The 27,389-nt window shown below is 46.6% G+C and overlaps 1 protein-coding gene across 1 annotated transcript in view; it reads right to left on the bottom strand.

Moving 5' to 3' along the window:
* Positions 1-18,298: 18,298 nt before the first annotated feature.
* The window catches only part of LOC136573567 (protein RUFY3-like), an 88,183-nt gene continuing 79,092 nt past the window's right edge, over positions 18,299-27,389 (bottom strand). Inside the window, exons 12-13 of the mRNA XM_066574837.1 lie at positions 24,932-25,006; positions 18,299-19,036 (exon numbers count right to left, since the gene is read on the bottom strand). Of these exons, the coding sequence (XP_066430934.1) occupies positions 18,893-19,036; positions 24,932-25,006 (219 nt within the window). The 3' untranslated portion in view covers positions 18,299-18,892. The remainder of the gene's footprint in view (positions 19,037-24,931; positions 25,007-27,389) is intronic.

Below are 27,389 nucleotides of genomic sequence, written 5' to 3' on the forward strand. Positions count from 1 at the left end.
AACCTTTGATCCCCATTATATCTTTAACCTTCCACCAAACCCTATGCATAAGGGCTAAAGTTGGAAAAGTGTGGGGACTGCAGCGGGACCTGGAGCTCTCTAAGGGCCTCAAATAAGTGTGCATTGTGGAAATGAATTTTCAGAAGACAGAAGCTCCCATCCCGCTTATCCTCAGATTCCCATCCCATGAAGTGTTGTATTTATGATGCTGGGAGAAAATGATGATGGATCGGGCAGTGCTAGTCCTCCATCTCCTTTACGATTACACCAGCCTAATTCTTGGCCATTTATCCCTCCAAATCAAGTCTCTAAACAAACGGTTGACCCTATAAAAGAGGCCCTGTGTAATCCAATGAGGCGAATTATGGAGCAGGTATAGTAATTACGGCATCCATATCATCTTAAAGGGGTTGTCCCGCGCCTAAACGGGTTTTTTTTTTTTTTAACCCCCCCCCCCCCCCCCGTTCGTCGCGAGACAACCCCGATGCAGGGGTTAAAAAAACAACCCGCACAGCGCTTACCTGAATCCCGGCGGTCCGGCGTCTTCATACTCACCTGCTGAAGATGGCCGCCGGGATCCTCTGTCTCCATGGACCGCAGGGCTTCTGTGCGGTCCATTGCCGATTCCAGCCTCCTGATTGGCTGGAATCGGCACGTGACGGGGCGGAGCTACACGGAGCTACACGGAGCCCCATTCAGAAAAGAAGAAGACCCGGACTGCGCAAGCGCGGCTAATTTGGCCATCGGAGGGCGAAAATTAGTCGGCACCATGGAGACGAGGACGCCAGCAACGGAGCAGGTAAGTATAAAACTTTTTATAACTTCTGTATGGCTCATAATTAATGCACAATGTACATTACAAAGTGCATTAATATGGCCATACAGAAGTGTATAGACCCACTTGCTGCCGCGGGACAACCCCTTTAACTAGGTTCACCCTCCCTACAATCGTCAGGGGAAGTTTACACCAGACATCGCTGTCAAACGCCTTAGCAGCATCTAAGGAGCATATTATCCTCTGTCCCATATTATCCGCTGGCAGCTGGAGATTGAGAAACAATCTTCATATGTTAATCGCTGTGGATCGGGCTGGAATAAATCCACTCTGATCAGGATGGATGAGAGTCGTGACCACCTGTGAGAGCCTATAAGCAAAGACTTTCACTAGAAGTTTCACATCCACATTGACCAATGAGATTGGCCTATAAGAATCCGGCTAGAGTGGATCTTTCCCTGGTTTTGGGATAATTGTTATTATTGCATTACGCATGGATGGTGGCAATTCTGTTTGCTTCTCTGCTTCCAACACCTCCAACAATTTTGGCAACAAGACTCCCGCATATTGCTTATACAGCTCGGCTGGGAGCCCGTCATCCCCCGGTGATTTATTGTTTTGCATGGCTTCAAACGCTTCCTCCAACTCCCCCCAACTCCAAGATCTCCCGCTGTTTATCGATCAACTTTGGTAGATCTATGTCCGCCAAGTACTGAGCGATTTGTTCCTGCATTTTACAAAGCCTGGAGGAGTATAAGGAAGTCCAATAGAGTCTCACCGTCTCCCAAATTGCTGCCAAATCTGTGTCCAGTGCGCTGTGTTAATTCCTCATCCCTATCATGTAGGTGGAATTTCTCTGTGCCTGGGAAACTACCGCTAGCGTATGTCCGGCTTTCTCACCTTTCTCACCCTCCTCAAAGTGGGCCAGTTTTTAAATTTACGTTTATGTGCCTCTGTCTCTAGTGTGTACAAGGTTGGTCTTCCACTGTTCTATCACCTCTATTGTACCCATTTCTGCAAATCTGGCCTCACTATCTGTCAGCTGTTCTCTCAGTTTTTGTCCCCGCTCCCTATGTCTTCTCTTTAATTGCGTCACCCGCTGCAGGAGGATACCTCTAAAATATGCTTTCATCGCCTACCACTGTACAGTAATATTTGCAGATCCCGCATTCAACTCAAAGTATTCCTTTAGGGTTTCACCTAAGTCTTGATGTCCTATTATGTTAACCAGTATGCATTGAACCTCCATAAGGGGCAGACAGGCGCACCACTTCCAGAATGTTGCAACACAACTTGCCTTGGGGAGTGGTCAGACAGCATCCTAGGAAGGTAGCGAACCAAGCTTACTCCCCCGTACAGCAATGTATTGCCAATTACCAAATCAATCCGTGATAGAGTCTGATACAAACTGGAATGGCACGAGTAGTATCTGACATCTGGGTTCCTGGTACGCCACACGTCCAGCAGGACTGTCTCTACTAGCAAATGACCCAGCGGTGTCAGACCACCCCCTATCCGATGGTCCCTGTACACTAAACCTATCCCAGTAAGGGTCAATTACTGAGTTGAAGTCTCCTACCAGTAAGACGGGGATAGCCAGAGTCTCCGCTATAAAGCCCAGGATCCACCGCATCACCAGGCTGCTATAGGGAGGTGGAAGGTATACTGAAACCAGTAAGCAAACATAGTTAAATATTTTACAGTAAAGACAAACAAATCGACCCTCTGCGTGAAAGTCACAAACGGTGTAGACCAGTGAGAAAGAATACTAACTCCCCTGGAGCACGTGAAGTATATCGAATGGAAGCTATGTTCCGCCCACCCAACTGTAAAGGAGGAGAGCATGTCCGGCGAAAGATGTGTCTCCTGCAAATAAAGAATAACTGGGTGATATTCTTTAGCGGTGCTTCAGCCAATTAAATGCTTCACCGGATCTCCCATACCTCGGATATTCCAAGATATGACCGTGAATGTATCAGCCATTTTTCCTTAGGTGGATATGAGCAGAGAGTTCCTTTCCAATCAAGAGTCCAGCAGCACCCCAGATTTTCAGCATTTCTCCACAGTGGAGGATTGCAGTCATACAGCAGTTATTAGCAGTACCAGAGAGACAAAAAACAACAATCTCAAACATTTCCCTCAAGAACATTCCCCGTAGATAACAGATTATACAAATCAATAAGTTCTATGCGGGAAATATCTATAAGCCCCCACAAACCGGGGCATCAGTCAACTAAACAGCAAAAAATGGCGATTTGCTCAAAATTGCAATATTGAAATATTTTAAATCTGAAAAAATAAAGATGTAAAAAAAAAAGTAGAAGCAGCAGATAAATCACGCTTCCTCAACCAACCTTTTCTTCATTCCTTATTCCCTATTCCTTCAACCATTCACACCGACATTTTTTCCCAGGCAGTTATAAGCAATAGTTAGGCGACTCCTCCTCTGTCAGGCACGGTTATTGGATTCCGTGATTCGGTGTGGCAACTGTGAGGCCCCTCGTAATGCAGCCCCATTTCTTTCTAGCCAGACAGACGCAGATCTTGGATTGTCAAAAAAATGTCTCTCTTCCATTGCAACTACACAGTCTCGCAGGGTACAGCATGGCATATGGTGTGTGGAGAGCATGCAGTCTCCTTTCGACATCCATAAAAGTTCCCCTTTTCTTTAGGATCTCTTCAGAAAAGTCTGGGAAAAAAAGGAGATCCTGGCGCTATTAACTTTTATATCGCCTTTCTCGGTCCCTGTCTTTGAAGTGTAAAAGTTTCATAAGGACTAGTCTAGGAGGGTTTCCCGGAGGAGGAGGCCGTGTAAGGACTCGGTGGGCTCTTTCTATTGCAAACATTAGTGATAGAGAGTTGCTACTGAAGAAGTCCAGTATTCACTTCTCAAAATGGTCAGATGGGTTACTGCCCTCCACTTTTTCTGGCAGCCCTACAATGCGCACGTTATTTTTGCGGGAGCGGTTCTCCAAGTTGTCAATTTTTGCAAGTAGATATGCAATATTCTGTGCATTATTATTCACTTTACGTTGCATACGCTGCACCTTATCCTCTATTTCTCTTATTCTGTGCTCTGACGCAGCCATTTTTTTCTGAGATTTTCTGTACATCTTGCCTCAGGAGCCCCATATGCTCTTGTAAAGTGCCAAATTGCTGATATAGAGCCTGTACAGTGCTAGGGCACTTGGTAATGGCTCCGAAGATCTCATGTAATGTGGGCTCTGCTACATTAGTGGTTTGTGGAGTAGCGCCAGTATTACTCTGTGAAGTGAGTTCTATCAGTAGTTTGTCTTGTGTGCTCTGCTATATCATGGAGTCTGGTAGCATTTCCAGCAGTGCCTTGCATCATAATCTGTTACATCAGGAGCTCTGATGGCCTTTCCAGCAGTGTCCTGCTTTGTGGGCTTTTGCTATGTCAGGAACTCTGGCTGCAGCTCTAACAGTATTCTGTCTTAGGAGCTCAGTATTGTTTGTGCTCTCCTCCTGTGTCTTCCCTGCACGTGCTTTGTTGCTGACTTCTCCATTCTTCAGCCTCACTTCCCCCTCCCCCTCCATCTTCCTTGTCCTGCCGCTTGTAGAGGGACTCACCCGCTCCTTAGGGATCTCCTGTGTCTTCTGACAGCTGCCTGAGCCTGCTTCAGGCAGCATATCTCCTCTAGCAAACCATGCTAGCATTACACTGTGTCCCTGCTAACTTCAGCGCTGCCATCTTGGAGACGTCGCCACTCACCTCTCTGCCGGCTTCTCTGTCCTTCCTGCTGGTCACAGATGTGTGTGGACGTTCCAGCGCTCCCCACTGCCGCTCAACTACCAGAGGAGTCACCGCACTGCACATTTAGCCAGGTAAGTCTGGTTCCAGGATAGTTTGGCGGTGTTGGTCAGCGGAGCTCCGGTCACACACCAGGATTTACCTTTTGAAGCTAGATGGCTTTTAACTAATCTCTCGGTAAGTTTTTAATGCTTTTCCAGGATGAGATTCCTTAATGTCAATATCCTCTTTTAAAACCTCCCAGAATCGTTCCAGGATAGATCGAATTTTATACCCCCGTGTCAATGATGCCTATTAGAGATGAGCGAGCGTACTCGGCCACGCCCCTTTTTCGCCCGAGTACCGTGATTTTCGAGTACTTACGTACTCGGGCGAAAAGATTCGGGGGGCACCGTGGGTGAGTGGGGTTTGCAGCAGGGAGTGGGGGGGAGATGGAGAGAGAGAGGGCTCCCCCCTGTTCCCCGCTGCTACCCCCTGCGCCGCCACGCCTCCTCCCGCCCCCTGGCGCCCCTCGAATCTTTTCACCCGAGTACTGAAGTACTCGAAAATCGCGGTGCTCGATCGAGTAATTACTCGAAACGAGTACGTTTGCTCATCTCTAATGCCTATCAATCTGATCTTGTACCACAAGTGTGTAAATCCTTTGGGGAGAAGTAGGCCCTCTCTTTTCTTTTCAGATGCAAACACAAGGGCCACATCCCATGGATAATCACGTTGTATAAATCTCTCGCTATTTACCAGACTCGAAAATAAAGTCCATTTATTGGATCAGTTTCTCCTACTGCTGAGCAACTGACTATTTGGGATTCCCCTTTTCAAAAGGTATTGGGGGGTAAGCTATTCCAAGACAATAGAGCATTGGCCGCCGTTGGTTTGCGAGGGATGATAGAGGTTAGATAGCCATCTCATGTTTTTAATAGGTCAAAAAAAAGGAGATTGATGTATCATGTATTTCAGAGATCACTTTTAACTAGAGATGAGCGAGCACCAAAATGCTCGGGTGCTCGTTACTCGGGACGAACTTTTCGCGATGCTCGAGGGTTCGTTTCGAGTAACGAACCCCATTGAAGTCAATGGGCTACCCGAGCATTTTTGTATTTCGCCGATGCTTGCTAAGGTTTCCTTGTGTGAAAATCTGGGCAATTCAAGAAAGTGATGGGAACGACACAGCAACGGATAGGGCAGGCGAGGGGCTACATGTTGGGCTGCATCTCAATTTCCCAGGTCCCACTATTAAGCCACAATAGCGGCAAGAGTGGGGCCCCCCCCTCCCAACAACTTTTACTTCTGAAAAGCCCTCATTAGCATGGCATACCTTTGCTAAGCACCACACTACCTCCAACAAAGCACAATCACTGCCTGCATGACACTCCACTGCCACTTCTCCTGGGTTACATGCTGCCCAACCGCCCCCCCCCCCCAGCGCACACCAAAGTGTCCCTGCGCAGCCTTCAGCTGCCCTCATGCCACACCACCCTCATGTCTATTTAGAAGTGCGTCTGCCATGAGGAGGAACCGCAGGCACACACTGCAGAGGGTTGGCACGGCTAGGCAGAGACCCTCTTTAAAAGGGGCGGGGCGATAGCCCACAATGCTGTACAGAAGCAATGAGAAATAGAATCCTGTGCCACCGCCATCAGGAGCTGCACACGTGGGCATAGCAATGGGGAACCTATGTGCCACACACTATTCATTCTGTCAAGGTGTCTCTGCATGCCCCAGTCAGACCGGGCTTTTTAATTCATAGACACAGGCAGGTACAACTCCCTATTGTGAAGTCCCTGTCGACCGACAGCATGGGTGGCTCCCTGGAACCCACCGGCGATACACAAAAATATCCCATTGCATTGCCCAACACAGCTGAGGTAGTAATGTCGTGCTTAATGCAGGTGGGCTTCGGCCCACACTGCATGCCCCAGTCAGACTGGGGTTCTTTACAAGTGGAAACAGATGCATTTATAATTCCCTGTGGACCCACAGCATGGGTGGGTGCCAGGAAGCCACCGGCGGTACATAGAAATATCCCATTGCATTGTCCAACACAGCTGAGGTAGTAATGTCGTGCTTAATGCAGGTGGGCTTCGGCCCACACTGCATGCCCCAGTCAGACTGGGGTTCTTTACAAGTGGACACATGTAGGTTAAACTCCGTGTGCACCTACAGCATGGGTGGCTCCCTGGAACCCACCGGCGATACACAAAAATATCCCATTGCATTGCCCAACACAGCTGAGGTAGTAATGTCGTGCTTAATGCAGGTGGGCTTCGGCCCACACTGCATGCCCCAGTCAGACTGGGGTTCTTTACAAGTGGAAACAGATGCATTTATAATTCCCTGTGGACCCACAGCATGGGTGGGTGCCAGGAAGCCACCGGCGGTACATAGAAATATCCCATTGCATTGCCCAACACAGCTGAGGTAGTAATGTCGTGCTTAATGCAGGTGGGCTTCGGCCCACACTGCATGCCCCAGTCAGACTGGGGTTCTTTACAAGTGGACACATGCAGTTACAACTCCGTGTGGACCCACAGCATGGGTGGGTGCTAGGAAGCCACCGGCGGTACATAAATATATCCCATTGCATTGCCCATCACAGCTGAGGTAATGTCATGTTTAATGCAAGTGGGCTTCGGCCCACACTGCATGCCCCAGTCAGACTGGGGCTCTTTAGAAGTGGACACATGTAGTTACAACTCCGTGTGGACCCACGGCATGGGTGGCTCCCTGGAACCCACCGGCGGTACATAAATATATCCCATTGCAGTGCCCAACACAGCTGATGTAACGTCAGCTGTAATGCAGTTGGGCAAAAAATTAATTGGATTACACTGTAGGCGAGGGCCCACAAAAATTGGTGTACCAACAGTACTAATGTACCTCAGAAAAATTGCCCATGCCCAACCAAGAGGGCAGGTGAAACCTATTAATCGCTGGTTAATGTGGCTTAAGTGGTAACTAGGCCTGGAGGCAGCCCAGTTTAACGAAAAATTGGTTCAAGTTAAAGTTTCAACGCTTTTAAGAGCATTGAAACGTATAAAAATTGTTTAGAAAAATTATATGAGTGAGCCTTGTGGCCCTAAGAAAAATTGCCCGTTCGGCGTGATTACGTGAGGTTTCAGGAGGAGGAGCAGGAGGAGGAGGAATATTATACACAGATTGATGAAGCAGAAATGTCCCCGTTTTGGATGGTGAGAGAGAACGATGCTTCCATCCGCGGGTGCATAATACGTATTGCTTAGGTATCGCTGCTGCCCGCTGGTGCAGAAGAGAAGTCTGGGGAAATCCAGGCTTTGTTCATCTTGATGAGTGTAAGCCTGTCGGCACTGTCGGTTGACAGGTGGGTACGCTTATCCGTGATGATTCCCCCAGCCACACTAAACACACTCTCTGACAAGACGCTAGCCGCAGGACAAGCAAGCACCTCCAGGGCATACAGCGCGAGTTCAGGCCATGTGTCCAGCTTCGACACCCAGTAGTTGTAGGGGGCAGAGGCGTCACGGAGGACGGTCGTGCGATCGGCTACGTACTCCCTCACCATTCTTTTACAGTGCTCCCGCCGACTCAGCCGTGACTGGGGAGCGGTGACACAGTCTTGCTGGGGAGCCATAAAGCTGGCAAAGGCCTTGGAGAATGTTCCCCTGCCTGCGCTGTACATGCTGCATGATCTCTGCGCCTCCCCTGCTACCTGGCCCTCGGAACTGCCACTAGCGCTGTCGGATGGGAAGTTTACCATCAGTTTGTCCACCAGCGCCCTGTGGTATTGCATCATTCTCGAACCCCTTTCCTCTTCGGGAATGAGAGTGCAAAGGCTCTCCTTATACCGTGGGTCGAGCAGTGTGTACACCCAGTAATCCGTAGTGGCCAGAATGCGTGTAACGCGAGGGTCACGAGAAAGGCATCCTAACATGAAGTCAGCCATGTGTGCCAGGGTACCTATACGCAACACATGGCTGTCTTCACTAGGAAGATCACTTTCAGGATCCTCCTCCTCCTCTTCCTCCTCCTCAGCCCATACACGCTGAAAGGATGACAGGCAAGCAGCATGGGTACCGTCAGCAGTGGGCCAAGCTGTCTCTTCCCCCTCCTCCTCATCCTCCTCATGCTCCTCCTCCTCCTCCTCCTCCTCCTGAACGCGTTGAGATATAGACAGGAGGGTGCTCTGACTATCCAGCGACATACTGTCTTCCCCCGGCTCTGTTTCCGAGCGCAAAGCGTCTGCCTTTATGCTTTGCAGGGAACTTCTCAAGATGCATAGCAGAGGAATGGTGACGCTAATGATTGCAGCATCGCCGCTCACCACCTGGGTAGACTCCTCAAATTTTCCAAGGACCTGGCAGATGGCTGCCAACCAGGGCCACTCTTCTGTAAATAATTGAGGAGGCTGACTCACACTGCGCCGCGCAAGTTGGAGTTGGTATTCCACTATAGCTCTACGCTGCTCATAGAGTCTGGCCAACATGTGGAGCGTAGAGTTCCACCGTGTGGGCACGTCGCACAGCAGTCGGTGCACTGGCAGATTAAACCGATGTTGCAGTGTCCGCAGGGTGGCAGCGTGCGTGTGGGATTTGCGGAAATGTGTGCAGAGCTGGCGCACCTTTCCGAGCAGGTATGACAAGTGGGGGTAGCTTTTCAGAAAGCGCTGAACCACCAAATTAAACACATGGGCCAGGCGTGGCACGTGCGTGAGGCTGCCGAGCTGCAGAGCCGCCACCAGCTTACGGCCGTTGTCACACACGACCATGCCCGGTTGGAGGCTCAGCGGCGAAAGCCAGCGGTCGGTCTGCTCTGTCAGACCCTGCAGCAGTTCGTGGGCCGTGTGCCTCTTCTCTCCTAAGCTGAGTAGTTTCAGCATGGCCTGCTGACGCTTGCCCACCGCTGTGCTGCCACGCCGCGTTACACCGACTGCTGGCGACGTGCTGCTGCTGACACATCTTGATTGCGAGACAGAGGTTGCGTTGGAGGAGGAGGAAGGTGCTTTAGTGGAGGAAGCATACACCGCCGCAGATACCACCACCGAGCTGTGGCCCGCAATTCTGGGGGTGGGTAGGACGTGAGCGGCTCTGACTCTGTCCCAGCCTCCACTAAATTCACCCAATGTGCCGTCAGGGAGATATAGTGGCCCTGCCCGCCTGTGCTTGTCCACGTGTCTGTTGTTAAGTGGACCTTGGCAGTAACCGCGTTGGTGAGGGCGCGTACAATGTTGCGGGAGACGTGGTCGTGCAGGCCTGGGACGGCACATCGGGAAAAGTAGTGGCGACTGGGAACTGAGTAGCGCGGGACCGCCGCCGCCATCATGCTTTTGAAAGCCTCCGTTTCCACAAGCCTATACGGCAGCATCTCTAGGCTGATCAATTTTGCAATGTGCACGTTTAACGCTTGAGCGTGCGGGTGCGTGGCGTCGTACTTGCGCTTGCGCTCAAACTGTGGCGCTAGCGACGTCTGGACGCTACGCTGAGAGACATTGCTGGATGGGGCCGAGGACAGCGGAGGTGAGGGTGTGGGTGCAGGCCAGGAGACGGTAGTGCCTGTGTCCTCAGAGGGGGGTTGGATCTCAGTGGCAGGTTGGGGCACAGGGGGAGAGGCAGTGGTGCAAACCGGAGGCGGTGAACGGGCATCGTCCCACCTTGTGGGGTGCTTGGCCATCATATGCCTGCGCATGCTGTTGGTGGTGCCTCCCCAGCTGATCTTGGCGCGACAAAGGTTGCACACCACTGTTCGTCGGTCGTCAGGCGTCTCTGTGAAAAACTGCCACACCGTAGAGCACCTTGACCTGTGCAGGGTGGCATGGCGCGAGGGGGCGCTTTGGGAACCAGTTGGTGGATTATTCGGTCTGGCCCTGCCTCTACCCCTGGCCACCACACTGGCTTGGCCTGTGCCCACACCCTGATTTGGGCCTCCGCGTCCTCGCCCGCGTCCACGTCCTATAGGCCTACCCCTACCCCTCAGCATGGTGTATTACCAGTGATTTGATTTCCCAGGCAGGAAAGAAAGTGGCGCAAGCCTGCAGCCAAAATACAATTTTTTTCCCTTGTTTTTCAAAGGACAAGCCACACTGCGTGTATTCAATGAATACTACTAAGTTTAATAACTGTGTTGTGGCCCTGCAAATGTGTCAGAGAACTGCAGTGATGCAAAGTTATTGGCTCCAGCAGATCACGGATTTCCCATGCAGGAAAAAAATTGGCGCAAGCCTGCAGTAAAACGTAGCTGGCTGCGCCTGATTTTTTTTAACGTTCTGCACGCAGCACACACGTACCCAGAGCCCTGAGGACTGTCAGAGGCAGGCAAAATACAATTTTTTCCCTTGTTTTTCAAAGGACAAGCCACACTGCGTCTATTCAATGAATAATGTATGTCTTCTGGCCCTGCCTACACAATTCTATCCCTGTAGTATTAATGCCGGGTGCAATGGTCTGCACAGCCGGTTTTGAGAAAAAAAAATAAATGCAACACTGCTAACAGCAGCCTGGACAGTACTGCACACGGATAGATGTGGCCCTAGAGACTGTTGGGGTTCTTGAAGCCTACACTCACTGCTAACACTCTCCCTGCCTAACCACCACTTCTGTCCCTATTGCAGGGCGCAATGCTCTGCAGATCCAATTTTGAAAAAAAAAAAAAATACAGTGCTAACACAGTACTGCACACTATTAGATGTGGCCCTGAGAAGGACCGTTGGGGTTCTTGAAGCCTACACTAACTCCTAACGCTCTCCCTACAGCAGCTCCAGCACGATACCACTGTCCCTCAGCTAACTCACAAGGCATGTGTGGCGAGCCGCGGGAGGGGCCGACTTTTATACTCGGGTGACATCTGATCGCCCCAGCCACTCACAGCACGGGGGTGGTATAGGGCTTGAACGTCACAGGGGGAAGTTGTAATGCCTTCCCTGTCTTTCAATTGGCCAGAAAAGCGCGCTAACGTCTCAGAGAGGAAACTGAAAGTAACCGGAACACCGCGTGGTACTCGTTACGAGCATCCCGAACACCCTAATATTCGCACGAATATCAAGCTCGGATGAGTACGTTCGCTCATCTCTACTTTTAACCCTTTCCAATCCAATGTCGGGCCTGCTCCGACATCATCATTTTCCTCCACAGCTTCGATGTCGGGACAGGCCCGACACTGCAGTGCAGGAGTGCACCTGCACCTAATCGTCAGACACATCGGGTGCAGATACACTCGTGCACTGGTCCTCATTGAGGACCCCCGAGGAGAACCCTTTCTGCCTTCTCCTTTACACATTACATAGCGCTCAATTAGCGCTATGCAATGCACGTCCGGCGATCATGTGACCGCCGGTGTCACCAGACCCCCAGCGGTCACATGAACGCTGAGCCGGGAGCCTGCACCCTGGGGGGGGGGGGGGACTGCTTACCTGTCCGGCGTCTTCCGCATTCTCCCTTCTGTCTCCCGACTTGGCGATCATGTGACCGCTGGGTGCCACCTGACCCCAGCGGTCACATGATCGCCGAGCCGGGAGGCAGAAGGGAGAATGCGGAAGACGCCGGACAGGTAAGCAGGTCCCCCCACGGTGCAGCGAGCACCTGCACCCTCCTGAACTCTGTCAGTTCAGGAGGGTGCAGGGAAATGTATTTTTTCTCATCCATGCTCACCAGCTCCAATTTATTTGGAGCTGGGCAGAATGGCTGAGAAAAAATATTTGGATTGGAAAGGGTTAAACCCTGATTATTATTGTTAAGATGATTCACAAAAGAATTGAAACATGCCATGGTACCAGTCCATAAAATGAATACATCATCAATATATTTGAGGCAAAGGAAGACCTTATTAGTCCAAACTCTAGAGGTCTCAAAAAAATGAATTTTTCCTTCCACCAGCATGGGTAGAAATTAACATATGAGGGAGCACAGAGGCTTTCCATCGCAGTCCCCTGAGCTGCTGGAAGAAATCATCAAAAAAGGAAAAAAGTTGTGTGTCAGGATCAATTCCAAGAAATCAATCAAAATTGATTGTCAGTTAAATTGTATCCCCCTCTGCCCAATAAAATGTTCAACTGCCCGTAGTCCACCCTCATGTGGAATAGAGCTATAAAGTGCCTTTATGTCAAAGCTGGCCAGTTTAACACTCGAATCAACAGAGATTCCCGTCAGATGCCGAACGACATCTATAGTGTCCCTCCAATATGAGGAAAGGGATGTTCCAAAAGGCCGTAAAATGCGGTCAGTCTAAACACTGGCATTCTGGCTTATGTTAACCCCTTCCCGCTCCAGGCCGTACATTTACATCCTGCATATGGATGAAGTGATTGCGGGGCGACCCATCTTCATACAGCGCGGGTGTCAACCCTTTAAATGCTGCTGTCAATTCTCATAGCTGCATTTAAATCCCCCGAACGTCCCTTTTAAACAGTTTCTTCCTGTGTGACTTTTCGGTAAACTATAAAAAGTTGAAATTTGGGGATGTGTGGGTAACATAAATGAGTGTCATACTGACTAATACAGCTCTCCTCTTTGGCTGTAAAAAGGTAGATTAGACCTAATGAGTAAATCGTTTTTTCAGGAAGTCTCCACGACAGCACCACCTTCTTCTGATAGGACAGGAACACACAGAGGTTTAAAGCTCCCCCTCTTTCCCACCATCCTCAGTGTTTTATAACAGACTGACAAAGATAGGAGCCTAAATAAAATAACTACCTATTGCCAAGCAGAAAAAAAAAAGTAGTTTGGGGAGAATGTACGAGTGCTGTCGTGGAGACTTCCCGAAAAAACGATTACCGGTAAGTCTAATCTAACTTTTCCCTATCGTCTCCACGAAAGCAACCCGAGACGTACGGACTAAATGAAATCATTTTCATCTTGTTTTGTAAAAGGTATGCAACCTTCCAGACAGCTGCATTGTATATCTGCTCTACTGATGCAGAGGCTCGTTCTGCCCAAGATGTGGATATTGCCCTGGTAGAATGGGCGTTAAGACTATCTATTACTGTGTAGGCCTCTGTGAGGGCTAGGCGGATCCATCTAGCTATAGAGCTTTTAGCTGCTTTTTTCCCTATTGGGGCTGAAGAACTGGACAACAACAGGTTATCATCTTGCCTCCACTGACTGGTGGAGCTGATGTATTGCAGCACGGCTCTAACGTCGAGGTAATAAAACTTCTGTTCCTGGTTGTTTTTAGGGTTAGTGCAAAAAGAGGAAATTATGTCCTGGGACCTATGGAAGGATGCTCCTACTTTAGGTACAAATAATGGATCTAGCTTAAAGATGATATTTTTAGTGACTGCAGAATGGTTGACGGTTGGATAAGACCTGCAGCTTGCTTACTGTTCTTGTTGAAGTGATAGCCACCAGGAAGATTGTTTTCATGGCCAGGGTTCTGATAGGAATTGAGTCAATGAGTTCGAATAGAGCTGGGGATAAGGCTCTTAAGTACCTAATTTAGGTTACAGTCAGGGACTAGGTTGATGAGTCTAGGTTTTAACCTGTCTGCTGAATGGAACTCATTTCGGAAAGTCTGGCATTGTAGGAGGCACTAAGTGCCTTTTAGTAGGCCGAACCAACTTCTCCTGGACCTGAAGGGGCTACTAGTATAAGGGTGCACTCTTGCTGGTGGGATTTTTGAAGGACCCTTGGGATCAATGGGATAGGAGGAAATGCGTAGACTAGCCCCAGTTCTGTGTTACTGCATCTATTGCGACTGGGTGGTCCCTTGGATTGAGGGAGAAGAATCTCTGCGCCTTGCTCTTTTTTTTTCTTAAGGCAAAAAAAGGTCCATTTGTGGGATTCCCCACCTATTTGTCAGGACTTTAAAGACATCTTGGGAAAGGGTGCATTCCCCTGCGTCTAGGCGCTGTTGACTGAGGTAGTCCGCTTTTTGATTCAGGGCTCCCTTCAGGTGGATTGCTGAGATTAACAGGGCATAATGTTCCACCCAGCGAAAGATCTTTTGAGTGATGCTTTGTAGAGTTGGATGCCTTGTTCGCTCCTGATGTATAGGCCTCTGTTGTGACGTTGTCTGAAAGAACCTGTAGGTCGCAATTTTGGATGGTGCTTCCTGACTGTCGGAGGGCCTTCCAGACTGCCAGGATTTCCCTGAAATTTGAGAACCGATTGCCGAATATCTGGGACCAGAATCCCTGGAGGTATAGGTCTTCTATATGAGTGCCCCAGCATCTGTTGTAAAAAACACATTACTAGATCCTGTAGCCAGTGTGCCCTCTTTGAGAGGTTTGAGGCTGACAGCCACCAGTATAGGAATACTTTTACTGCATTCCCTATAGGTATCTTTTTGTCCAGAGAGGACTGTTTTTGTCCCAGACGGAGAGGATCAGCTCCTGTATCGTCCCTGTGTGGGACTGAGCCCATGCTACTGCCAGATACAGGAGGTTAATGTCCCTAGCAGGGAAATGGCTCTCCAGATGGAGCAAGCCCTGCGCTTCAAGAACAGCTACATTCTTGTCCCCCTAGTAAATAACAGCAAGAAAAGTATATATAAATACATATACACAACACAATTGGGGCACCCAACGGGATACTTATATCACCAGAGGTAGCAGCCGGGTCAGTGATGTCCAACACTAGGGCACTCATATCTGTCTAGTACTGCAGTTTAAATGAATGCTGATCCTGTAAAAGTACTAGGATCTATGTAATCCACCTTCTTGTCTACTCTAATGCCTTTTTTTTTTTAATTGCCACCAGAGAAAAGACCAACACAACAATTTTATACTGTATTAATAAAGTTATTGTCTGAGAGTTTCTCTATGAAGGGCAAAATAAAGAAAAGAATGCGTACTGATAGTACAGGCAGATTACACTAGTCTGCACTGAAATCCGATCAATAACGGACCTACAATGAGCATTTTTGTTAGTGCTCATTATCTCCACTGGCTGATGATCTGATCTACAGGGACAATCAAACAGCTGACATTAATAAGACTACACATCTCATATAAACGTAACATTAGAGATGAAGCATGCAGAGGGAAAAACTGGAGAATATGAGTCATAATTGCATAACTTCCGGTGTAAATGTGGGTGACTTTTGAGAACCTAGCAGTGAGCATTTTTATGCTTGCAACAAGTAGCTGATGAATAAGTAGTTGCTTGTTCTTTGGCTACTACAGCAATAAAATTGCGTGAGATTTGTGCATTTTGAGATGCAGAAATATGAACCTCATTCTTTTGAATGAGCGATATTTTCCTGCATCGCACCGTGAATCGATGCTGTGCGGGAAACTATTCGTGGCATGTTCTTTCTGGCTGTGTGATTACACATCGCAGCCCCTTGTTTTCAATGGGGCCAGCAACAGCGCCTGCTCTATTGAAAGCAATGGGAGAAACTCCACGATCCTCTGCCACGGATGTGACAGCCATGGCAGAGGATTTCTGCACCCCCAAAATGATACAAGGCTGTTTTCACATGAAAACGCCTCACATTCTTGGGAATTCACATGGTAGGGAGCGCAATTCGGTGGCGGGATTCATATCCTGCTTGTCCGCGTGAAATTAGCCTTACACTATCAGATTGTTAGGTAAATGAGTGGTTGAAGAAACCCTCTAGCCTATTAATCAGCACCTTTCTCAAGCTTAAAAATAACATTCACAGTATACATTTATAGAAGTACAACTTAATGAAGAACTTAAAATCAGTGTGCAGAAACGTGTCACATTCAATTAATAAATACAGTTATTTAACCATTAGACCGGTGGGTCTTGAGATTTCTTTTAGTCCTAGAGTGCTGCTTTTTTAAAAAACTTTTTTATTACTTGGCTTAGCTATAAGCCCCTGGTTATCCAGAGGACTCTTATCCTCTGAGGTTACTCTCCAGGGCACCTGGATCTGAGGATGAAGAGATATACTGATACGCAGGATTGGACACTAGGTACCGGACTCCCTATCTAGGAGTCCCACCGCGTGGAAGGTGAGTGGAATTCACTCCCTTACTTTATATATTGATACTATAGGGTGCTGGTATATGTCTACAGATTTTTCTCTGTTAGACACCCAAATAAATCGCTCTAATGGTCTGTGTAAAAGTATCTGATGAGCGATGACAGACATTTTTCGGCCTTGTAAACACGACAACCATAAGGGTACTGAGAGAGAAGCCGCTCAATATTCGCTAGTCGTTCCATTTCAGATCATAGAATCGTAGAGTTGGAAGGGACCTCAAGGCTTCACTAAATCATCCCAGACTGATGTTTGTCCAGCCTTTGTTTTGAACACTTACATTGAAGGAGAACTCATCACTTCTTGTGGTAACCTGTTCCACTCATTGATCACCCTCACCGTCAGATTTTTCTAATCTATATCTCCTCCAAATGGTTGCAGCAGTTATGCAACATCTTGTGACGACATCCTCCACAACAAATGCCAGGGCTGCAATTGCTGGGTTGTGATGGCTGAGGACAGGTAAATATAGCTTTTTTTCTTATCACAGCTGGACCTATAGAGAGTAAAGATTGCCTGGAAACCAGGCAACACCTTTAAAGTAGTTCTGTGCAAAGCCTTACATTCCCCATTCCCCAACTAGTTTGGGTGGAAGTTACCTATGAGAATATAAATTACTGCGGCACCCAACATGATACATGTAGGAATATAATTTTGAATACTCAAGAACATGCTCCTGAAAGGGAATACGTAAATACATTATTTTTTTGAAAAAAAAAAAGTATACTGTCATTGCAAAGTTTTTTTTCTCTTAATACTACAATAAGGCATCTTAGGCGTTGTTGCCATCAGCACTGGGGACTCCATTCAGTGTCTCTGCTGTCTAGGATTACAAGGGAATTCGGCAACATAGTGGAAACTGAACAGACCTTGTTATAATCAATGGGGTCTAGTTGGTGTCATTTGTTTTCATCATAAAATCGAATCCTTTTGGTCAGAGTATTCTGTTTCAAGCAGGAAAACTGAAATCCCAACACTGATGTGAATAGAAGCATCAGCTTTCATGTAGTGAGCAGAACTTCTAAGCCCTAACAGCAAGTTGTAAAGAACTGAAAGGCCAAGCAAATAATGGCATACCTATTATACAAGTATTTAAGAAGGAAGCTTTCTCTTATGCATTCAATTATTTACACAAACAAACCTTTGTAAGGTTGCCTGCAGACGGCCAAGTCGGATACAGTTGCGAGAATTCTCACAGCGGGACCCGACCCGAGCGTCTGCAGAGAGCAGCGTGACACTCACCTGCTCCCGCGGCCCCGGCTCTTTTATGTGACGGCTGCCGGCGTATGCGCAGAGCGGAGCCGGCGGCCGGTGAGTGACGTTTCTGTGCGGGGCTCTGCAAGCCCCGCACAGAAATAGAGCATGCCGCGATTTGTTTGCCGCGCGAGATTTTGCACGGCCAAATCACAGCCGTCTGCATAGGATTGCGTTTGTTAACGCAATCCTATGGTAGCTTCCAGGAGCGGAAATTTCGCTGGAAATCCCGCCGCGGAATTTCCGCCTGTCTGCAGGCGGCCTTAATCTGGTGACTTTATAATATTTCAGCTGCCTTTTTGCATCCATAATAGGGATGTGCGTCCTGGCATGACCGTGGGTCTCCTGACCCGAACTCTGAGCATCATGGATTCTTATGAAGCTCGGAGTTTGGGACGCACATTCGAGAAGCACAAACGCAGCCCAACTATGGTGGTGTGTCAATGCTTTGTTGGAATCCAAGGAGCAGTAGTCTGAAGCCTAATTATGTAATAGAAGTATTAACACAAAATTTAAAAAAAAAGTTTAGTTGACTTGTCTTGTTTTTTATGTTTCAAGTTAAATAATTTCCCACGCACAATAAATATCTCCCCATATTCACTTTATTCATTACAACAGTGCATAATCGGCTCTTAAGCTTAGAAGTGCTTATCAGGTACACACAAAGTTCTGTAACAGCGGAAGGGATGGGTCTTTTCATGAGTACAAGCAGTCATTTCAGCCAATCTGAGGAACGGATAAAGCGAAGATATTTGGCCAGAGTAGAAGATTTAAAAAGTCAGTACATAATTTCATAGAACATTTCAGCAATTATTGACTTTTACTGTGAAACAACATGGAAAAAAACATCAGCCAGTTTGAATTAGTTGTCGATCTATTGACCCTCAGCCTTCTGCCCCAGAAATCCCAGACTAGACTGCCCATCAGCACTGAGAAGCTTGGAGAACAAACAAGATCTAACGGTATTCGAGCAGAGTACCACACTTGCCTTGATAAGCAATATATATCTCTTAAGGATATGTGGGACTCGCATACCTATCGTCATGAGAACCTACATCGAGAATTCAGTTTAACTAGTAACAATTTAGTTGTCTTGAGAGGACATGGGTCTGATCTTCTAGTGTGTACATGATTGGAGTGATTCCAGTTACTACGCTAGTTTATCCAATGCCTTGGATTTAAGAGGGGCTGTTCGAATATTGCTGCATCAGTCTCTTGTAACAGAGGTTACACACTCGTTCAGGATTTATAGAGGATGGAAGAGGAATTTCATTGCATGAACAGGTGGAGCAGAATATCCCACCGCAATTTTTGCATTCATTCTGTAATAAACGAGAAAAAAAAAATTAAATTCCATTGCTAAAGGCCATGTTCAGCTATGTATGTGTTATGACCTATGAGTGATGGTCGTCTACTATCTATGTTTAGTACAGCTATGATCAGGAACTAAAAAAAAATAAGCTTGACAATTCTTAAAAGAAATACCTTACAGTGGTTTAAGATAAAAGTCGCAAGGTTTGGTCTCTACACAAGGGCTGATTTGCAGCACGTATTCCCGTGCAGCATTCACCCTCATTGAAAAGAGGCAAATTCCGCTGCGGAAAGTACGATAAAATAGGCATGCTGTGGAATTGAATTCATCACCACATGTCAATTTCCACACTGGTTTTGTGTGGGTATTTCTGCAGCATGTGGACGAGATTTTCAAAAGCTCATCCACATTGCGGCTACTGTAAATCTTGTGGAATTTCCGTGTGGACCCTCCCCAGACCCTCTGAACAGAAATACCATGATAATTACGCCCCATCTGGAACGCCCTTCCCTTCCAGTACTTTAACAATTGGCTTCCATGCCAACTCCGGTTTCTAATCTTCCTGCTCCAGCAATGACCTCAGTGGTGTCACTGCTAGCAATAGTCACGTTGTGTCCACACTTAATCGTTGGAGCAGGATTAACAGACTGGTAGGGGACCAGGGAAGCATTGACATGAGACCTGCAGGGAAGTTGTAATGTGTTACTTTAATAGTGGTAAAGTCTGCCAGTGGGCCTAAAAAACGTTTTGTAAGAATTTTAAAAATATTAAAAAGTCAAAAACATAATTGATCATGTGTATTTTAGCATGAATTTTATTTGGTCACCTCTCCTCCAACCCCACCCATAATAAAATGGAATAAAAAAAAGTGATCAAAAAGTCCTATGTATCCCAAAAATTGAACCAATAAAAAAAACAAAAAAAAAAACAAAAACTCCAGGTCATCCAGAAAACACACCTCTGTCAACGGAATTTTATTTATTTTTTTAAAGTTATGGATCTAAGAATATCACTACGCAATGCAAATAAAAATATTGTAAAAGTAGTAAAACAATCTCTATTAAATTTGGAGTCGCTATAATCACACTGACTCGCAGAATATAGTTAATGGCATTTATATTACGGGTGAACCCAAACACAATTGACACAAATTGTATGCATTTTTCTACTACACCTCTCAAAAAGTTTTTCATTATATTGTATTACATGGTAAATAAGATGATGCCATTAAAAATACAATTTGTCTCATGAAAAACAAGCCCTCACATGCCTAGGTCAATGGAAAAAAGAAAGGTATGGTTTTTGGGAAGCAGGGATGGAAAAAAATTTGGGAAAACTAGCTGGCGTGAAGATAATAAAAGAAACCTGTCATTTACTTTATGCTGTCCTCAATAAGCAGCATAAAATAGTGATCGATACACTGATTAGAGATGAGCGAACGTACTCGTTTCGAGTAGTTACTCGATCGAGCACCGTGATTTTTGAGTACTTCAGTACTCGGGCGAAAAGATTCGGGGGGCGCCGGGGGGAGAGGCGTGGTGGAGCGGGGGTAGCAGCGGGGAACAGGGGGGAGCCCTCTCTCTCTCCCTCTCCCCTCCACTCCCCGCTGCAACCCCCCACTCACCCACGGCGCCCCCCGAATCTTTTCGCCCGAGTACGGAAGTACTCGAAAATCGTGCCGCTCAGGCGAAAAAGGGGCGTGGCCGAGTAGGTTCGCTCTTCTCTAACACTGATCTCAGCGGTCTGTCACTCATAGGAAAATGTGCAGTGGTTTTTAAGAACTTACAGGCTGCTACTGCAGCTCCAAGCAGGAGACAAGTCCAATTTATTTAGGATGTGCTGCAAGCTCTGCCCATCCACTCTGATTGACCAATTTCTGGCTATTACATTGCATACTGGGAAAACTGCCAATCCGGGTGGGTGGAAAGGGTTAGCAGCACCTCATTAACCCCGTCCCGTAAGGGTACGTCATGGGAGCGGGGTACTTCCCGCAAAATGACATACCCTGTGGCAGCCGGCTGTCGGTGATAGCCGGCATCCCGCTGCGACAGCGGGGGGCATTAGAGTTGCGCCCACCCCGCCGTTAACCCCTTCCCTGCCGCGATCTAAGTAGATCGCGGCAGGGAAAGGGTTCACAGAGGGAGTGCGCGCCCTCTCTGCCTCCAGCCGACTCTCGCAATAGCATCGCGAGAGCCCGGTTGGTTGCTATGGCAACAGGTACCGGTGTCCTATATTGCTATAGCCTAAGATCGCTGTAATAAGCGATAAGGTATGGCAGGAGAGAGGTCCTGCCAGGCCTTATCATAGCGATCTGCAGTGCTGTGCTGCAAGTCCCTCAGAGGGACACAGATGGTGTAAAAAAAAGAGAAAGAGAAAGATCCAAAAATAAAAATGTAAAAAAAAAGTTAAAAAACCCTTTTTTATGCAGTTTCTTATATTAGTATATAAAAAAAAATCCCACATATTTGGTATCGACACGTCCATAACGATGCGTACAATACATTGAACATGCTTTTTATCCTGCACGGCAAAAAGAGTTTAAAAAAACGCTAAAAAACTGAGGCAAAAATGCAAATTTTTAGCATTTTGCATCCCAAAACCGCAATAAAAGTGATTTAAAAAAAAACTATGTACCTCAAAATGGTAGTAATAAAAACTACAGCTCATCTCGCAAAAAATAAGCCCGCACAGAGCGCAGTCCATAGAAAAATAAAAAAGTTACAGGACTTTGAATACAGTGAGTTTAGAAAAAAATGATAATTTCCAAAAACAGGGCTTTTATTGTGGAAAAGTGGAAAAACCTAAAAAGAAAACTTTTGGTATCGTTGTAACCGTACCGACCCGCAGAAAAAACTATAGTGTGTCATTTATGCTGCATAATAAACGCTCTAAAAAAAACCCCAAAAAATCTATGGCAGAATTGCTGCGTTTTCTCTCCCTACAATCAAAAAAAAACAACAAACCATATATACTCGAGTATTAGCCGATCCGAGTATAAGTCGAGACAAAAAGTTTCACCACAAAAAACTGGGAAAATTTATTGACTAGAGTATAAGCAGGTAAAAAAAAAAACCCTCCATACTCACCTCCCAGCCGGCGTCTGTCTGTGCGACAAGCTGCTTGAATTCTCCACGCTGTTATCCCCTGCTGTCCTCTCTACTCGGCTCTGTCAGTGCTGTGTAAGTAAGCGCTGTGATTGGATTGAGCACCAGCCAATCACAGCTGGCGCTCGATCCAATCACAGCGCTTACTTACACAGCACTGACGGCAGGGAATTTGAAAGCTGAGCAAGGAAATGACAGCAGGGAGAATTCTAAGGCTGGGTTCATACAGGGCGGATTTGTTGCAGTTTTGCTGCGTTTTTTCCATTACGGTTTTGCAGCAGAACTGCTTCTGTGGCAAAACCAATTCAAACGTTATTTTTGTCTTGCGGAAAAATCCGCAAGCGTTTTTTTCCGCAGCACTTTTTTACTTTTGCAGCGGATTTTGCTGCGTCCATAAAGGTCTATGGACAAAAAAGCGCGACGGAAAAGACAAAAGAATGGACATGCTGTGTCTTGAAAAACCGCGCTGCTGTTGCATTTCCACACTGCGGCTGTGCGGAAAAAATCTGTCCTGTGAGAACAGCTTTTTGCCTAAACACATTTGTACTGCATTGCACTGCAAACGTAGCGGGTTTTGCCGCAGTGCGGCTATGCAACGGCAAACCGCAGCAAATCCGCCCTGTGTGAACCCAGGCTAAAGCAGCTTGATTGGCTGTGAATGATCGAGCACCGGCTGTGATTGGCTAATGCTCGATCCAATCACAGCTCTTACTTACAAAGCGCTGACGGCGGGGGATGACAGAGCCGAGCAAAGAGGACGGTGGGGCATGATAGCGGAGAGAATTCAAGCAGCCTGCTGCACCGCCGCCGGAGACACAGACACCGGCTGGGAGGTGAGTATAGAGGTGTTTTTTTAAGCTTTCCCTGACTCGAGTATAAGCCGAGGGGGGCTTTTCAGCACAAAAAAAATGTGCTGAAAAACTAGGCTTAAACTCGAGTATATACAGTAATAAAAGTTTTACAATATAGCCTATGTACCCAAAAATGGAGATGAATAAATACCAAAAATCGTTTGGTCCTCAACGCCAAAATAGGCCATGACATTAAGGGGTTAATAAGCTTGACTCATCTCTTGCTCCTGTTTTATGCTATAGAGGGAAGTAGAGTAGTGACTAGGGATGAGCGAACCTACTCGTTTCGAGTAATTACTCGATCGAGCACCGCGATTTTCGAGTACTTCCGTACTCGGGTGAAAAGATTCGGGGGGCGCCGAGGGAGGCGTGGCGGAGCGGGGGGTAGCAGCGGGGAACCGGGGGGAGCCCTCTCTTTCTCCCTCTCCCCCCCACTCCCCGCTGCAACCCCCCACTCACCCACGGCGCCCCCTGAATCTTTTCGCCCGAGTACGGAAGTACTTGAAAATCGCGGTGCTCAGGCGAAAAAGGGGCGTGGCCGGGTAGGCTCGCTCATCTCTAGTAGTGACAGTTTCCTTTAAGTTTGTGTAGTATGAGTGTGAAGTAGTCTGATAAAGGCTAGTGACAAATCACTGTATTTTGGATGTGTAAGTAATATGGCCCTGGCCCTGTCCACAGGTGTCTTGACATGAACTCCAAGCAACTCTACTGAATCTCTGTATCAGTGGGGAACAAGCTCTTACTCAAAAGGGGTTTTGTAGATTAAAACTACAAATGTTTATGGGTAATTGCAGCTTATTCCTTTTAACCCCTTCCTGCTCCAGGACGTATAATTACGTCCAGGAGCGTCAGGGTATGTATGCAGAAAGGGCGCGGGGCGATCGCGACTATTAGCCCTTAAAATGCTGCTGTCAATTCCTGCGCGTACACACACACACGTACACACACACGTACACACACACACACACACACACGTACACACACGTACACACACACGTACACACACACACACGTACACACACACACGCGCACGCACGCACACACCCACCCACCTTTTGCCAAATCACCCCCCTTTTGCCATATCTATAATTAAAAAGTCTAAATAATAAAATAAAAATACATATTTGTTATCGCCGCGTCCGTAAAAGTTCGATCCAACAAAGTAGCGCATTATTTACCCTGCACGGTGAACGTCGTCCGAAAAAAAAATTACGCCAGAATGCGCTTTTTCAGTCACCCTGTCTCCCAGAAAAAAACGCAATAAAAAGCGATCAAAAATTCGTATATATTTCGAATTAGTACTATCGGAAACTACAGGACATACCGCAAAAAATGAGCTATCGCTGAACTAAGTCGACGGAAAAATAAAAAAAAGTTAATGCGCGCACAAGATGATTGCAGAAAATAATTGAAAAAATTAAATTTCTCTGAAAAAAATAAAATAGTAAACAAAGTCTATACAAGTTTGGTATTGTAGTAATCATACTGACCCATAGAATAAAGTTATTATGTCGTTTTTGTTGCAGTTTGTGCACCGTAGAAACAAGACGCACTGAAACATGGCGGAATTTCGCCTTTTTTTATTTTACTCCACTTAGAATTTTTTAAAAGTTTTTCAGTACATTATATGGTACAGTAAATAGCACCACTGAAAAATAAAACTCGTCCCGCAAAAAACAAGCCCTCATACAGCGACATCGATGGATAAATAAAAGGAGTTATGATTTTTTTAAAGGAAGGCGGGGGGGGGGGGGGGGGACGGGACGGGACGAACATGAAGGTCATTAAAGGGTTAAAAAAACAGAAATGTGAAGTTTTCCTGGTCAAATGTTAATCACGGTAGTTTTTTTTAAACAAGCCAAAAAACAAGCAGCAATGAATAAAACTATGAAGGAAGCTTTAAAGACAAGACATGAGGAGTTATGGGAAAATTAAACTTCAGTTGAGTACCTTAGTAAGCAAGAAGCTGGATTCTTCTTGACACAACTGACACACTTGAAGTATCCTCCTTTCACCATCCTGCTCCTAAGAATAAAATAAGAACTGGCATATGTAAAGAATATAATCTTTAAAGTTATAAGGATCATTGAGTTATGCAACAGCATGGGGAGCAGATAATTAGGTTATTAGAATATACAAAACTTTTTTGATATGGCGGCTTCCTATTAGCCACTGATTGATGGACATGAAGATCAACACTCAAATAGGTTTGGCAGCAACTGGAGATGAGCGAGCGTACTCGGAAAAGCACTACTCACTCGAGTAATTTGCTTTATCCGAGTATCGCTGTGCTCGTCCCTGAAGATTCGGGTGCCGGCACGGAGCGGGGAGCTGCAGGGGAGAGCGGGGAGGAACGGAGGGGAGATCTTTCTCTCCCTCTCTCCCGCCCGCTCTCCGCTGCGACTCACCTGTCAGCCGCAGCGGCACCCAAATCTTCAGGGACGAGCAAAGCGATACTCGGATAAAGCAAATTACTCGAGCGAGTAGTGCTTTTCCGAGTACGCTCGCTCATCTATAGCAGCAACTAGTCAATGCAGTGTTCACCCTGCTGGTGTAGAAAACAAACAAAAAAAAAAGTAAGGGACCCTATATGTTTATCCAATAGTGACAAAAGATTGCCCCCTTTTTAAATAGAGTTAAAGGAGTTTCTATTAAATTACATAGTCTAAGCCAATAAAGAAACTGCAGATGTATTAGGCAGAGAGAACATGCTGAGCAGTCCGCGGCAGACTCTCCATAGACATTGAAAGTTTCCTGGTCAGATGAGATTTCAATTAAAATTTTGTACCATCATTGGAAATGCTAGGCATGCTTCAAACCCAACACTTCCCCATCACCTTGAGAACACCATTCGTGCAGTGACACATGGTGGTGGCCGCATCATGCTGTGGGGATTCACCTGCAAGGACTGGAAAACTGGTCAGAATTGAAGGAAACATCAATGGCAATAACCCTAGTACAGGGCAGTTCTTGACAATAACCTGTTTCAGTCTACCAGAGACTCAGGACTGGGACAAAAGTTAATCTTCCAACAGGACAATTACCCTAAACATACACTTCATTTGCACTTCAGTGTAACTTTAGCAGTATTTTCTGCAGTAGAAAATACACACTGGATCCACACTGAAACTAGCATGCAACACACAGCTTGTGGTGTGGGTTTCCTTGCCACATTTGAGGAGTTGAAGTATACACTGAAAAAAGCTGCTGCGTAAATGGATATGTTGGAGATCTAAAATCCACACCACAGGTCAATTTATGCTGTGGATTTTTTCTGCAGCCAATTCCGCAACATATCTGACACATAAACATACCCACATTTAAAGGTCCTGGAATGTCCTAGTCAAAGACCAGGCCTCTATCCAACTGAGAATTTGTGGCATAACATGCAGACTGCTGTGTACCCACACAACTCATCTAACTTTAACCCCTTAGTGACAGCGCTATCGTAAAACTACGTCCTGCTGTTGCAGGACGTGTATGGAGGGAGGTAGCACTGCTATCTCCCTCCATACAGCGCGGGCGTCAGCTGTTCATTACAGCTGACACCTGCGGGCAATAGCCGCGCTTGGCCGTTCAGCCGATCGCGGCTATTAACCCTTTAAATGCCGCTGTCAATTCTGACAGCGGCATTTAAATCCCCCGAACGCTGTTTGGGGGTCCCGCACGGCCCCCCCGCGGTGAGATCGGGGGAGCTGTGCAAGTGTCATGGCAGCCGGGGGCCTAATGAATGGCCCCAGGGCTGCCTTAGCAGACTGCCTATCAAGCCATCCACACAGGGTGGCTTGATAGACTGCCTGTAAAAAAGCAGTATGACGTAATGCTATAGCATTACGTCATACTGCAGGAGCGATCAAAGCATTGCATGTTAAAGTCCCCCAGGGGGACTTTAAAGTAAAGTAAGAAAAAAGATCAATAAAGTTTAAATTGTAAAAAAAAAAAAAAAAAAAAAGTTATAAAAGTTTAAATCACCCCCCTTTTGCCATATCAATTACTAAAAAATCTAAATCATAAAATAAAAATATGTATTTGGTATCGCCGCGTCCGTAAAAGTCCGATCTATCAAAGTAGTGCATTATTTTTCCTGCATGATGAACGTCGTCCGAAAAAAAAAATAAAGAATGCCAGAAATACACTTTTTCAGTTACCCTGTCTTCCAGAAAAAAATGCAATAAAAAGCGATCAAAAAGTTGTATGTATTCCAAATTGATACTATCGGAAACTACAGGACATCCCGCAAAAATTGAGCCCTTGCACAACTACGTCGACAGAAAAATAAAAAAGTTATTGCGCGCACAAAATGACTGCAGAAAATAATTGAAACAAATTAAATATCTTAAAAAAAAAATACAAGTACTACAGCAAAAAAAAAAAACTATATAAGTTTGGTATCGTAGTAATCATACTG

The sequence above is a fragment of the Eleutherodactylus coqui genome, chromosome 7, assembly GCF_035609145.1.
Source record: "Eleutherodactylus coqui strain aEleCoq1 chromosome 7, aEleCoq1.hap1, whole genome shotgun sequence".
In the NCBI taxonomy this organism is placed as follows: domain Eukaryota; kingdom Metazoa; phylum Chordata; class Amphibia; order Anura; family Eleutherodactylidae; genus Eleutherodactylus; species Eleutherodactylus coqui.